Here is a 14,547-nt window from a genome sequence, read left to right as displayed (position 1 = left end):
TTTACTGGAAGTAAAAACCTACATTTTACTATACAGTGTATCTGTGTGCTGGTTGTGTGTTATTCCTCACCACTCTCACTACGTCTCCCTGTGTGCACTCATTCTCCTAACGGGGAATTAACTCAACATGCTCTAAAGCTTTACAGCACTCTAAGTGGTTTACAGAGTCAGCATATTGCTCCCAACAGTTTAGGTCCTCATTTTACAGACTTCCAGGATGGAAAGCTGAGTTAACCTTGAGCCGATCAGAATTGAACTGCTGACAGTTGATAGAGTTAGCTTGCAATATTGCATTTTAACCACTGTATCACCACGGCTCTTAACAATAGCAATGATATAATAAGAAAGAGACAAGTGTCCATATAAAATGAATAATGAAGGAGCACATAAGATGCTGATTTGATGGTATTGGGAACACATGGCATAATTCATCCGTATATGGATTTTTTTAAAAAAATTTCCTTTTCAGGACTTGGTTAAGAAGAGCATTAAAATGGGCCAAGGTTAATGCCCTTCTGAATTTAAAAACTGTAATATGATTTAGCTGTTGGGCTGGTTTTAATTTTAAAAGGCTCTTTAGAAATATGTTTCTGGGAAGGCTGCTTTCATTTTTCTGCAGACTTTGTCTATTTTTTGTTCATTACTAATAACAAAAAGATGTCATTTGCAAGGTGGGCAATTGCAAAGTTGCCTTAATGTTTTTCAGGGGGTTATCCTTTGCAAATAAGGAGAGATAAATATAAAAGTTACTGAGCCATAGATGAGGAGGCGGAGGGAATAAAAATGGGAAACACAACTTTATAACAATCCATTAATCATAATGACATGCTGTATATATTTTAATAAATCAATTTAATGTTGCCCTTTGAATATACTTTAAGAGCGTTCCTTTGGCAATTATGCTGGGGTCCTTCCACTGACATCATTGAATCCCTGCTGTATGATCCAGGTCCTTGGTGGCTGACTTAAATAAGGAGTTCCTCTTCTTGATATATTTCTTTGAAACGTACATGCCAGTAGTGGTATTCTACCAGTTCGGCTCAGTTCTGCCGAGATGGTAGCGCCACTGAGCATTGGAGATCGAACCTATTCTCTCTGCCACTTTGCTGTTGGGCCCACCCGCCCGCATGAGCTCCATACTCACCTTTATTCCCTGCTTTTGAAGAGCAGTTGCTTTGCGTGGCACTGCAGAGTGCCGCGCGACAGCTGCTGAAGCGACAGAGTGCAGGTTGCAGAAGGTAAGATGGAACGCTGCTGCACCTGCGCAAAGTGCCTGTTTGGTGCACGCACGCAAAGTGTGCATGTGTGCAAAGCGTGCCCACCAAGCCACGCCTACCGAACCAGTGGTAACAATCTTTGAATCCTACCACCGGTACACGCTCATGACTTTACATGAGGATGAGGACTAATAACTTATTAAATAGCTTGAGAACTATTTTTATTTCTTTATTGCTTATTCCATGTATTTGTAGGCCACCTTGTCAAACGCATAAAACTACACAGTAAAACCACAGCAATAAATAACACAAAAATCAAATCCTACTACTGCCATTCCTCATCATCACAAGAATTATCCCCAATTATATAGCCTCTTCTGCTTCCGTAGCATCTTCTGCTCCAAAAAGCCAGCCTGATAGGATTGCAAGGAAGGGTCATTCCAAGCCTACAGGACATACTCTTTCAGAGGGACAGGGCTGTGGCTGAGAAGCTCTGCAACCAGAGCTATACCCAGTTAACCTCCTGGGGAGGTATCCTCCACTGCCAGCCTGCCTGCAATCTGCAGGCAATGAGCAGATTCCCCTTGGTCCCAAAGGTAGTGAGGACCAAAGCCATAAGGGGCTTTGTAAGTAATCAACAGCATCTTGAATTGGATCCAGAAGACAACTGATGGCCAGTGAAGCTTCTGCTATCAGTTACTGTGTTATACAATATGTGTTACTTTGCTGAAACAGGAACCAGACAGCAATAGGTGAAATGCTGCATTCTGTGCCGGTGTAGCTTTTGACTTGTCTTAAGGCAACCTCCTGCGGGGCCGGCTCGCATGCCTTAAGCGCTCCCCCCTGTCCCGGGTCGCCGCGTTAGATCGGCCTGTTGCCCAGCTGTTGGCCCAGGCTCAATCCCATGTAAAACAAATTGCTATAGTCCAAATATAAGATGAAAAGGGCATGATACACTATTGCCAGAAAATGCACTCAGGAAATCAATATACTACTAGAAAGCATGCAAGGTCTCCAGCCCTCCATCTGCCGATCTAGCAGGAATTTTAAATCCAAGAAAAACTCCAATTGGATACCTGTTTCTTTGGGGAAGAGGTATTCTCTCTTTCTAAAGCTAAAGATGGAACTGCTCTGGAACCAAGGAAATTTTGACAAAAGAAATGAAGCTTCGGGATTCATATTAATCTTGTTCCATCTCATCTGTCTCCCATGGGCAGCACATCAAGACTTCCATCACATCTCCTGACCAACATAGGTAGAAATGTCTAACCAGGTATCATTACCTTGTTGACGACAAATCACCCCAACCTGATGGATCGTCTCGCCCAGCGATTTTAAATAACTGTTGAAACAATTAGGAGAGAGGCCCTTCCCCAAACATGCCAGTTGAATCTCTTCCTCTGGAAAGAGCAGAACCGCTCTAATTTTACACTCTGTGTAGAAGCATCATTCCTCCATTGATAGGTAATATTGAAGGCTGCTGAGAGAATAGGCAAGACAAGGATCCCATTGGATCGTAAGAGTAACCAGTATCATTTCTGATCTGACATCAGGTCTGGACCTGATTGGGAGGCATCCAGTTCATTCATTTCATTCAGGGATGTCTGTCACCTTTTCGATAACTTTTCCCCTGTAAAGAAAAGTTAGGGCAGTGGTTGCCTAAAATAACTGGGTTTGAGAAAGGGTCTCTTGAAGAAAGGGGTACCATCTCTCTTCCAGGGCCAGAAAGAGTCCTTCTTCTCTCAAAGAGGCCACTCACCAGTTCCTAAACTTAGTCCCCTCCCTAGCAGTTCAAACCAGGGAAGAGAGCCAAGGATCCATCTCACGCCGATGGAGCTCATTCCATAGAGAATCCTGTCTCAGATAACTCTTCAAGACATCACACTTATTGTCTCATTGGATTCTGTCCAGCAGACCTCAAATCCACAACAGATATGAACAAATCTGTCTACAAGTGCCTAGCAAAATGATCACAGAAGCCCAGGGGAAGTTTTTTTCTGACTCACCATTTCTCAAAAGGGAGTGAGCTATGTTACCGTCCTATCCTCCTCCTTCCAAACAAGTTCCAGCTGCTCCAAAGTAAAAGGGAGATTAATTGTGCTCCCTCCCATTGTACGCTGGGCCTGTGATGACTTGACCCAAGCCTTTGGTTGTCATGGAGGCCATGAAAACACAAGTAAATCTCATTCCCATGGCTTGGAGGTTCCCCACCACCTAATGCCAGGGGGAATCCTCTAGCAGCTCAGTGATGAGGTCCAGCAGTTTGGGTAGGGAAAGCGTTAGGCCTCAGGGCAAGTGGTACAATCAGCAGTACCTCTAGGCTGCCTGATATCTAACATTATATCTAGATGACATCTAGGACCCCTGGGAAGAGACTGAGGGCCAGAACAGGGGCTTGACCCCAAATCTCCAGTTTCTCTTCCCCATAAAAGCTTCCCCATGTACCCACCATCGTTTCCTATGCCCTTTGCAACTCTGGTACACTCTGCTTTCCACCTGCTGTTCCTAGACTCAAGCTCCCAAAAGCATACTTAACTGTTGTATCGTCTTTCCCATTTTGCGGTTTACTGCTTAGCTACTTCTCTTGGATAAACCACATTCTTAACCCCAGTTTTCTTACACTGTAACTTCTTCAGACTTGCTCTCATCAGATCTTTGCTATCTGGAGAAGCTCACCTTGGAGGTTCTCGTTCTTGGAAAGGGAAGTCCCTCCAACCATCCAATTTCCTCAATTACTGCCCCAAGAACTACCATCCCAGGAAGCACAGTCCTCTCCCTCTCCCCAGGTTCTCACTTGGGGTGAAGGAGTCCAGAGATTGCCTCCAAAAACCACAGCGGGGAACTCATGTGTTGGCATATCCTGAGTATTTCTCTGGCACTAGGTCAGAATCTTCCATCTGTCAGGCTCCAGCACTAACCTAACTATCCTGATGCCTGCCATTACTAAATATTTATTCACACCTTGCTTCTTTTGTGATATACAAATCACAATTTCCCCTCTACCACCATCATTTCCTAGAACCACAATAGTCAATCCACTGCCTTACTCAATGTTGTTCCCAATGTTCTTTTTCAATCTTAGCCAGCCAGAATAATTTCCAACGTTCTCTTTCCCTTTTCTTCTTATTTCCTCTAATCGTCAAAATCAAGTTTCCCTGAAATGCCTTCTTTTGACTGGTGGCTTAGCATCGTCCTCATCATTCCACCTTCCAGCCCGACACACTGCATCAAAACAATACAGGTAGTCATTGACTTAACAACCACAATTGAGCCTAAAATTTATGTTGCTAAATGACAAATTAGTTAAGTGAGTTTTGCCCCATTTTACAACTTTTCTAGCCACATTTGTTAAGCCAATCACTGCAGTGGTTAAATAAGTGCAAAATGGTGCAAAATGCAGCGGCCCGCATGGTTTTGTGCAGACCCCAGTGTGCACATGTGTCACCTTTCCTGCAGGAGCTGCATTGGTTGCTGATTTGCTTCCAGGTGCAATTCAAGGTGCTGGTTGTCACCTTTAAAGCCCTTCATGGCTTGGGTCCGGGTTATCTAAGGAAACATCTTTTGCCAGTCACATCCACCCAATCCATTAGAGCGAGGAGGCAGGGAATGTTGCGGGTCCCACCTCTGAGGGAGATACACCTGGTGGGACCCAGAAGAAGGGCCTTCTCCGTGGTGGCTCTGTCTCTCTGGAACATCATTCCTCCAGAGATTAGAATGGCCCCTCCTCACTAACACTCTTCCGAAAGGCACTGATTTTGCCAGTGGGCCTGGGGAACTCAGAGAGGGATGGAGCCCATCAGGTGGCTAGTGCGATCTGCTGTCATCGAGAAGTGGGGGGTGGGAGTTGGTTTTCGATTTATTGTTTGTTTTGTTTTTTGTTTTCCCAAATTTTGTTCTATTGCACTTTACTAATTTATTTGATTCTTTTTGTTAGTTTTTATTGTTTTTATTTTTGTTTTAAATATGGTTTTACGTTGTGTAAGCCGCCTCGAGTTGCCATGGGCGGAATAGGCGGCAATATAAATGAAATAAATAAATAAGTATCACGGTGGTTAAGTGAAACCTGGTTTCCCTGTTGACTTTGCTTGTCAGAAGTTCGCAAAAGGGGATCACATGACTGCAGGACACTGCAAAACATCATAAGCATGAGACAGTTGTCAAGCACCTGAAGGTGTAAATCACATGACCATGGAGATGCTGCAACCGTTGTGTGAAAAACGGTCACAAGTCACTTTTTTTTTTTTTAGTGCCATTGTAACTTTGAATGGTCCCTAAACACATGATTGTAAATAGAGGACTACCTGTATTTATTTTCCTGTGTGTGTGTTCTTAAAACATTTACTTACCAACCTTCATTCAAATAGGATTTTAGGGCAGCGAAAAATCAATTTTCTGGATTTGATTCTGATTCAGTTAGGAGAATAAATGCGGCCTTCCTGTTTGGAATAGGAGTTTACTTTTCTGAAGGAAAAAAAGAAGCATATTCAGCCTCATATACCTCACATGTTTTTACTTTTGGAAACCCATCGGTGAACTTCCAGTAAATCTGTGGTTAGGCTTGGTATGCATTGTGAAGAACGTATTATTTTGTTCTAAAGTCAACAGCATAATTGTTTTTCTACTACATATGGACAGAATGATGGCTTTAATTTGTGTCTGTGTGTGTGTGTGTGTGTGTGTGTGTGTGTGTGCGCGTAGAAGGGAGGAGAAGAAGAACCAAGAACCATGGTGAACATATCAGGGAGAAAGCTTGTCTTTTCTTGCCTTGAAAGCATTCCATATGTTTGTGTGTCTGTGTGTGTGTGTAAGTGCGTTGGGGAATGTGTTGAAATGTCAAGCATGCATGTCACCATACTTGCATTTAGCATTCTGTTTGAAATCTCTGGATTTCTCTGAGTCTTCCTTTTGCCTCAGCATAGGTATGTTTCGGCCATTTAGCGCCTAGCGTTCATCGATTTATTGAAGGCATTAAAATAAAAACTTTATTGAAGTTTGTTATAATAAAATAAAATAACAAACTAAAGGTAGTCCTCAACTTATGACCACAATTGAGCCCAAAATTCATGTTGTTAAGTGAGAAATTGTTAAGTGAGTTTTGCCCCATGTTACGACTTTTCTTGCCACAGTGGTTAAGTGAATCCCTGCGGTTGTAAAATGAGTAACACGGTTGTTAAGTGAATCTGGTTTTCCCATAGACTTTGCTTCTCAGAAGGTTGCAAAAGGTGATCACATGATCCCGGGACACTGCAGCCGTCATAAATGTCAGTCACTTGTCTAGTATCTGTCATAAGTGCGAAAAGTGGTCTTAAGCTACTTTTTTTCAGTGCTGTTGTAACTGTGAATGGTCACTAAATGAACTATTGTAAGTTGAGGACTACCTGTACAGTACAAGAGAATGCCAATAGATGTTATCGAGAAAGAAACTAAAGTAACTGACAGCAAAAACATCCAAACACAACCCAGAATGAAGATTTTAAAGGTTGTCTTTTTTTAAAGACCTCTGAGACTACGACAGGGATGTTCTGTTGTCATTTGATGGGGCAAGTCAAAACAAGCGGAAGTCTTTGGGTCAATTAAAAGAAGAAAATCACATAATGTATTTGTTTTTTTGCATCAGGTCACCAGATTTTGGAAGAGACATATTTACCCCTATCCTAACAAAATTGCTCTTTCTGATGCTTGCATTTAGTACTTGATTGATTTGGTTTGATTTATAAGGCCGCTATCCTATTCTGTTGGAATCTTTTGGATTGGAGATAAGGATCTTTATGGCATGCCTGTAGGTGAAGAGCAGGTAGAGCATAGAGTAGAATTCTTTATTGGCCAAATATGATTGGACACACAAGGAATTTGTCTTGGTGCAAATGCTCTCCGTGTACATAAAAGAAAAGATACAGTACATTCATCAAGAGTCAAGAATCATCAGGTACAACACTTAATGATAGTCATAGGGTACAATAAGCAATCAAATCATACTAGGAAACAGTTGATATAAATCATAAGGACACAAGCGACAAAGTCACAGTCATGTAGTCACAAGTGGGAAGGGATGGTTGCATGGAGGCAGAGTTAAGAGAGGAATTAGCCTGGAGTCGTTATGTTGCCACAAGTAATCGAAGTCCAATTCATCTTGAATTCCATTAACTCTAACCTAGCATTAATTTAATGCTGACTATTAGTTAGATTCTTGTGTATAAGCATGAGTAATAAATCAACTTAACTGAAACTGAATGTGTGCTTCTGGTGCTTCTCACCTGACAAAGTCCTACAAAATGAAAATATAAAATATATATAAAATATGAACTGCTGAGATGAACTTGACTTCCATTCCCAGAAGCAGTACTCAACTTAACTGAAACTGAATGTGTGCTTCTGGTGCTTCTCACCTGACGAAGTCCTACAAAATGAAAATATAAAATATATATAAAATATGAAAGGAGCATCAAGAAAATTGGTGGATTAAGATATCTGGTGAACAGCAGTGGTCCCCCACCTTTTTGGAACCAGGGATTAGTTTTGTGGAACACAATTTTTCCATAGGCGGGGGCGGGGGGGGAAGGATTGTGCAAACTAGATCCTTCGCATGCGCAGTTTACAGCAGGATTCACGCTCCTATGAGAATCTCACGTCTGATGATCTGAGGTATAGTTGAGATGGTGATGATAACACTGGACAGTGGCTGCAAATAGACATGAAGCTTCGTTCACTCACTTACCTTTCACCTCACCCTGTGTGACCTGGTTTTTATCCGGCTACAGGCCAGTACTGGTCCATGGGCTAGAGACTAGGGAACCCTGTCGTGTAGGATTTTGGAAGTGCTCTGATAGCTAATAGGCAATGTTTTAGTTCACCATCTTTCAAAACCAGTACAGATAAAATCTCACACACAAAAATAAGATCATTGAGTACTGCTTCTGGGAATAGAAGTCAAGTTCATCTCAGCAGGCCATAAAGTGAGGGAAGCTGCCCTATTTATAACACAGATGCTTTAAAATATTGTAATTTACTTTAATTTATATAAGCTACTCAAAAGAATAAAATAATAATTATAGTGCTCCGGCTGAATTTTTGAATCAATAAAGGTCACTTATAATTTAGACATCTAAGTATAAATATTAAATGCAGCATAGTAACATGTTATTAAAAGGAAAGCAATTCTATAATCATCCTCCTTACCAGTTCCTGGTCAGTTTCCTTACCTTCTCATTAGTGGTAACACAGAAGTGTAGTAGGTTTTGACTTACAGCAGGGTTGTCCAACCTTGTTAATTTTAAAATCAAACGCTGGCTGAGGAATTCTGGGAGTTGAAGTCCCCAAGTCTTAAAATTGTCAAGTTTGGACACCCCTGACTTAAACCTTGAAGCTAGAGAAAACTAAGTTTTTGACAAGAAGACAATCTCTTGCTCTCTCTGATGGTTTATAAAATAAGATTTTTTGAAAAAAAATATGTTGGCTAACTTTGTTTTTGTGGAAAGGTAACGGAAAATAATGTCTGCTTAAACAATGTTCTAAAATTGACTTTTGAACATTTTTGCAGGTCATTAAAAGGCTGGAAAACTTTCAAAGAATCCCCATTAATCCTTTTCTAAGATCAGCGGTGATACAAAGCTCGACTGAAAGGAGATAATTGCAGAACTTGGGGTGTGGCAAAAATGACTTCCTATTGTATCCTTCCAACATTTGCTTTGATGATTGGATGTTTAGCATTTCCAGGTAAGAGAAATTATTTGGACTTTAGTGTACCTTATGTAATGAGCACTTAGTTTGAAAAATGGCTTTTTATAGAATTACTGTGAAATATTTTGTTAATCGTTTGTTGCACTGGCTAAAAGCACATAATTATACGTATGATTTGAAATAACAGAATAACAGAGTTGGAAGGAACCTTGGAGGTCTTCTAGTCCGACCCCCTGCTAAGTCAGGTAACCCAACACCATTTCAGACAAACTGTTGTCCAATCTCTTCTTAAAAACTTCCACTGTTTGGAGCAACCACAGCTTCTGGAGACAAGTCCACCCACTGATTAGTTGTTCTAACTGTCAGGAAATTTCTCCTTATATCCAGCAATTACTGAATAACAGGAAGTAACATTAAGAAACTTATATTAGTATAAATGCACAGTCTGATGCCCAAGGGTGCCTGATTATGATTCTCAGGATCCTAACATTTCATTTTAATACAACAAAAGGGAAAAGTTACTAAATCTGCATTAAGGCTGATTTATTTTTGCCCCCGTCCTACCTTTCAAGAGTGTGTCACTGCATGCCATTCAAAGAGTAAGAATGGCTTGATCTGGAAAAAAAAGTGCTTGAATTACTTCTCTGTATTGAAAAAATTGAAGTTTGTCTACCTATTGATTGGATTTTTTGGTGTGAGCTTTTTTACACTGAAATCTCTTCAGGAAATGTTTGGTGAGGTTTTGTTATGTAAGACATGGCAGAGAATGCTCTCTGTAGACAGTTTTGGCTGTGGAGTTCCCCAACTTAGCAGTCCTTGTCTGCCTAGAGCAGAATTATGAAAATCACACCTCTTGGATTAAGCCCTTCGAAAGATCCCTCTGTTGTTATGGAAAATAAGAATACAGCTCCATTGCGGATGAGGAAAATAAAGCAAAATATTTCAGTTTGTTTACAAACCTGTCTCTCTTTAAAAATAATCTGTGTGTCTGTTCAAAAATAAATGGAAGGACAAAGTCAAACACAGATATTCTTGGCTGTTCTCTGTCATATTTCTGTGGATCACAAATTAAGCAGTTTCTGTCCTGAATTGCTAGGCAGGGCAGATCTCCTGTGAAAGGGTGCTTTGCTGTGTGTTGGCACAAGGGTACAATCCGTTCTCAAAATGCTGAGGCAGTTGTGTCAAAGGCTTTCTCAGTTCGTCGCACAACTCCTTCACTCTGCCAGCGGTCGCAGTAGAAGTGTTTGTGCAGACTCAGACATAAACCAAGACCTACACACTGACCACCTGGGAAAGCAGCTGCATCAGCCCATCCAGAAAGCAGGCTCACCGCAGCATTTCAGGGAGAAACTCTTCACAAAGAATTCATTTAACTGCTCGGAGCAACTTTACGCAAAGGCCTAGTTAGATATTTTATATATTTCAGTCTATCTAGCTTTATGATAAAATGAATCAAGGTAGTAGAAAATACTACGGCTATGTCTCTATTCAACTCTATTCTTCTACCTTTAGGGCAATCCTGAGCAACTTAGAACAAATTTTACTGTGGGTCTCTCTATTGTCAGAACCATTCACCAATCGTAGCAAAGCTTTGATTTGGAGTGATTTCCCATCAGATGGCGACTCTGCATGGCACATTAGTAGAGGAGAGAAAGAGTGAAAAAGGGGGGGGGGAGAGAGAGACCCATTTCCCACACCAGGAGCAACAAAACCTGGGTAGGCGTGGCTAGGGAGGGTCATGTGACTGGGTGGAAGTGGCGTTGAGTGGTCATGTGGGCAGAGAGCCCCTTGCTAAACAATTTGAAGCCCACCTCTGTATATAGGGGGATAGTTTTTCAGGGAGCAGGGGCTTCAACAGAAAACGTATGCTTCCAAGATTCTAATAGATGACATTAAGGAAACCTGGCACACTATCTGAACTTATAAAATAGGCAGGAACTATCTCAGATAGGCAATCCCTGTGCCAAAGATCCCAGTCCCTGAACTAAGTTGACCTTATGCAAAGAGCTTTGTCATCACCTTGAATTGTGTCTGGAAACTGACTGGTAACTAATGCAGTTCATGGAGCAGTGATGTCATTCGATCATACCATGACATTTCCAGTACAGCCCATACTGCTGAATTCTAGACTAACTGCAGTTTCCAAGTGGCCTTCAAGGGCAGCCCCATGTAGAGTCCATCTGTGAGGTCATAAGAGCACGAGTGATCCCCTGAGCCTCAGTGCTGAGAGAAAATGAAACAGGCGCATAATTCAGACACAAAGACGCTTGCGTTTAGTGTTGTCCAAAGCTACAATAATATATATTTGGATCAGATCCCTACCACCTGCAGTAAACTTCATGCAGACATCTTAATTGATGGCATTCTAAAAAATATATTAATGTCAACCAGATTAAAGATACTTAGATTGTTCTGTTCTAGCTCAAACATATCGAGGGCAGGAATGGTCATCAGAGAAATGGTCCAGGGCAGATGATGTAGTGGAGGAGAATGGATAGTAGATGGATGACTTGCTCTAAATCTGGGATGTCCTCATTATGGAAATAATGACCATCTGGCTTGGGAGGAATAGAGAACATTACAATCTGACCTCTTTCTACATCAGATACATGGAAAATAATGCTCTTTGAAGAATGAGTTTTAAACCTTCTGGGACTTTCTCCAGCGCTAAACTTGACTGAAGGCATATGGCCAGTACAAACTCTGTTTGGTTACCCTGCATGATGCCTTGATGTTGTAATGATTTTATTTTGCAACAAACCCTTATATAAATAAGATACATATGCTTATAGTAGGCGTGATATACAATGCAATGTGAAGGAAGATGTTTACATTACAGTGCAATGTAAAGCCTGTGAACACGTTTAATGCTCCAAGAAGGGTTCAGATTGCTTCATATGCATTCTCTCACTTTACTTTCAAATAGCCCTGAACTGGAAAACAGAATTATTATTCTAGAATACTTAACTATTTTATTTTTATTTTATTTGGTTTGTCATTTGCTTACAAGATAATAGGTATAAGTTAAAACATAGTTATGGATACAATAATACATGGATACAATAGTTGGAACCCAGGCTGGGAGATAAGATCCATAATCCTTTATTGCAATACTATCAAATAGTTTCTTAATTTTATCCAAACAGAATGCACTATGGTGGGAGTAAATCAACATAGCTATTTGTCACAAATCAAAACAGTGGTATGTCAAAAAAAATTCTGGGGCTTGGAAAAACAAATTCTTGGAGACAAGAATTTGTAAACCTGTCGTGGCTGAGAGTTGCAGCACAATTGCACTAGAGATGGTTGTCAAAAAAAATTGTTTTAGTCTTGTTTGTTTTTATCCCCGCTATCTACTGAAGTAGCTAGCTTAAGAATGAAAAGTATGAAATAAGTCATGAATACTATTTCTTTACAATAATAATGCTTAAGCCAAATCCCAAATAAAGAGAAACTGAAAGAAATTAAGATATGTGTTGCATAGAAGAACACTGTGCCTTGTCTGTATAAGTAATCCATATTATTAAGAACTAAGGCTTCAACTTTCAGAGATGGAGAGCAGGTTATCTTTCCCCTCAAATTTAATGTTCCCGTTTCTTTTATGGATTACATAAATTCTCATTTTGTATAAAAAATAATGCTCTAGTGCTTCAAGTCTTTTTGATGATTGGTATTTTCTGCTTTGGTCCTAGGGTGAGGAATTTTGTGTCTAAAAACGGGATAGACTTTGCTGCATTTTTTTTCTTCAAAGAAGAATGTCATTATACATAACAAATAAAAAGTGCAGAATTATCACATCGGAACAAAATATTTTTTTTTATGATCGGGGGCCTCACTTTCTAAAATTAGTTTTTGGAGGCTTTTGAAAATGCAAAAGATGTGCTGCAGATCGTGTCAAATTGCTAACGACAATGGGGTTTGCTGATTGTTTAGGTACAGTAGCTTGCACTGCAAGTGTTGATGAGAGTGTGGTGGCCTCCTTGATAGTTCCTTGATAAGGGTATTGTTTTCTACTTGAATGTTTGTCTGGTGTTAATTCCTGCTTATCTGTGTGTGCATTTGGCTGCAGGAGAGCATTGCTCTGATCTTCTTGTTTCCTTCTTGGGTTTTTAAATTTTTTTTCTTTTGAATGGTTTGTAAATGTGTTTTTTACATATCTAGTGATCAAAACCATCTCAGAAACATCTAATCCAGGGGTGTCAAACTCACGTTGTCATCATGCGGCATCATGTGACTTATCGGGACTTTTCTCCTCCATGCTGCATCAAGAGCCCAGGACGGGTTGACTCCTTCCTATGATGTCATTTAGCTGAGTCTGTACTAAGATATAAAAGCCAGCCCCCGGGAGAGAACCCAGCTTTTGACTCAGCTCCTTTCAGTCAGTAGCTGTGTCTCTGAAAGCGTTCTGTTAGATAACACTCACCAGCGATCTTCAGTGCCGTTTTTCCTCGTTTCAAGCAAGGTTGGGAGCAGCTTTGCTAGAGCGCTGTTCAGGCAAATTGGGCAGCATCTGTAGACCTCCCCCACGCCTGCGGTTTGAGTGGTCGTAAAAAGCGATCAGCAAACCGATAACAGCGTCAGCCAGCTGATCGTGTGGCCAGAGGCTGCCCTTTCCTTTGCTGACTTCACTCGGGGCTCTTTATAGCCTAAGGAGAAATTCTTCGCTCTCGGAGCCTGTTTCCCATAGTCAGTGGCCATCTTGGATTGAAGCCTTCCGCCACGAGGTGAGCAGCCATTTTGTAAGCCCGGGGGGCAATTTATACCCTGAGGGGCTTAATACAAAAAATTTACAAACAGTTTCTTTCCATCGTAAGAGCCTTTATTCTTCCAATGGAGCAAGATAAGGGTCAGGCATTGTTCTCCCCCACCCCCAGTGGAACAGTCTCTTAAGCCAATAAGAGAAAAAGTTGTAGGCAGTGCACCCAATCAGTCCAGAGAGAGGTGGCTACTAAAATCAGAGCTAAGGCTCTAGCCCCTAAGAAGGCAACTCAGGTTGAGTTGAGGGAAGAAGAGCACAGACATGCAGCCCTAGAGAGGCAGCTCAACAGAACTATTCAACAGAAGGGAGTGCAACTACAGCATGTTTCAGGTGCTACCTGTGGGCCCCAGCCAAGCCCTCCCAGGGGAGGAGAAGTTATCTATGAGCCTGTCTCCTGAGGCTTTTGCAGTACAATGATCCTCAGGATCTAAGCAGATTTGGGCCTTATTTCCAACAAGCTTCTGGGCCCTATATTCCTCCTCCTCTCTCCAGGCCTCAAACCTCTTCTCAATCTAGGCCTGAAGCTACCTTCACTCCCTCAGCAGTGGGCCTTCGGCCTTCTGCCCCTACCTTTGAGTATAGACCAGGGGATATCCAAGATGTTGTCTCTTTGGCCATTAGGCAGGGATTGGCTGAAGGCTTCAAGCAAATCCTTTGACCTCCAGAAAGGGTTCAGGCCTGTTATGTCTTGGGAACCGGTTGGGGTTTCCAACCGGGTCCGTTCTTTAAGCAGGAGTACCAGCAGCTCCTATTGGCTGGCTCCATTTGACAGTCGGCTGTATAAAGCCGGCTGTCAAGCCAAGCCAGCCGTTGTTCGCTAGCTAGTCTGCCTGTTAGCTGGCAGACGCAACAACCCCCGTTCTTTGAATAAAACCTTGTTGATTGAATGCTCTG

At 41.5% G+C, this 14,547-nt stretch overlaps 1 protein-coding gene across 5 annotated transcripts in view; it reads left to right on the top strand.

The window, feature by feature from the left end:
• The window catches only part of TGFBR3 (transforming growth factor beta receptor 3), a 166,938-nt gene that overhangs the window by 20,106 nt on the left and 132,285 nt on the right, over positions 1–14,547 (top strand). For all 5 annotated transcript variants that reach the window (XM_087930157.1, XM_026700317.2, XM_026700314.2 and 2 more), the window contains exon 2: positions 8,755–8,930. In XM_087930157.1, the coding sequence (XP_087786283.1) occupies positions 8,870–8,930 (61 nt within the window). In that variant the 5' untranslated portion in view covers positions 8,755–8,869. The remainder of the gene's footprint in view (positions 1–8,754; positions 8,931–14,547) is intronic.

The sequence above is a fragment of the Pseudonaja textilis genome, chromosome 3 (genome assembly GCF_049901715.1).
Source record: "Pseudonaja textilis isolate UNSWEBS1 chromosome 3, rPseTex1.2, whole genome shotgun sequence".
In the NCBI taxonomy this organism is placed as follows: Eukaryota; Metazoa; Chordata; class Lepidosauria; order Squamata; family Elapidae; genus Pseudonaja; species Pseudonaja textilis.
Note: the sequence above shows the minus strand (reverse complement) of the source record. Positions and strands in the feature narration are given on the sequence as shown.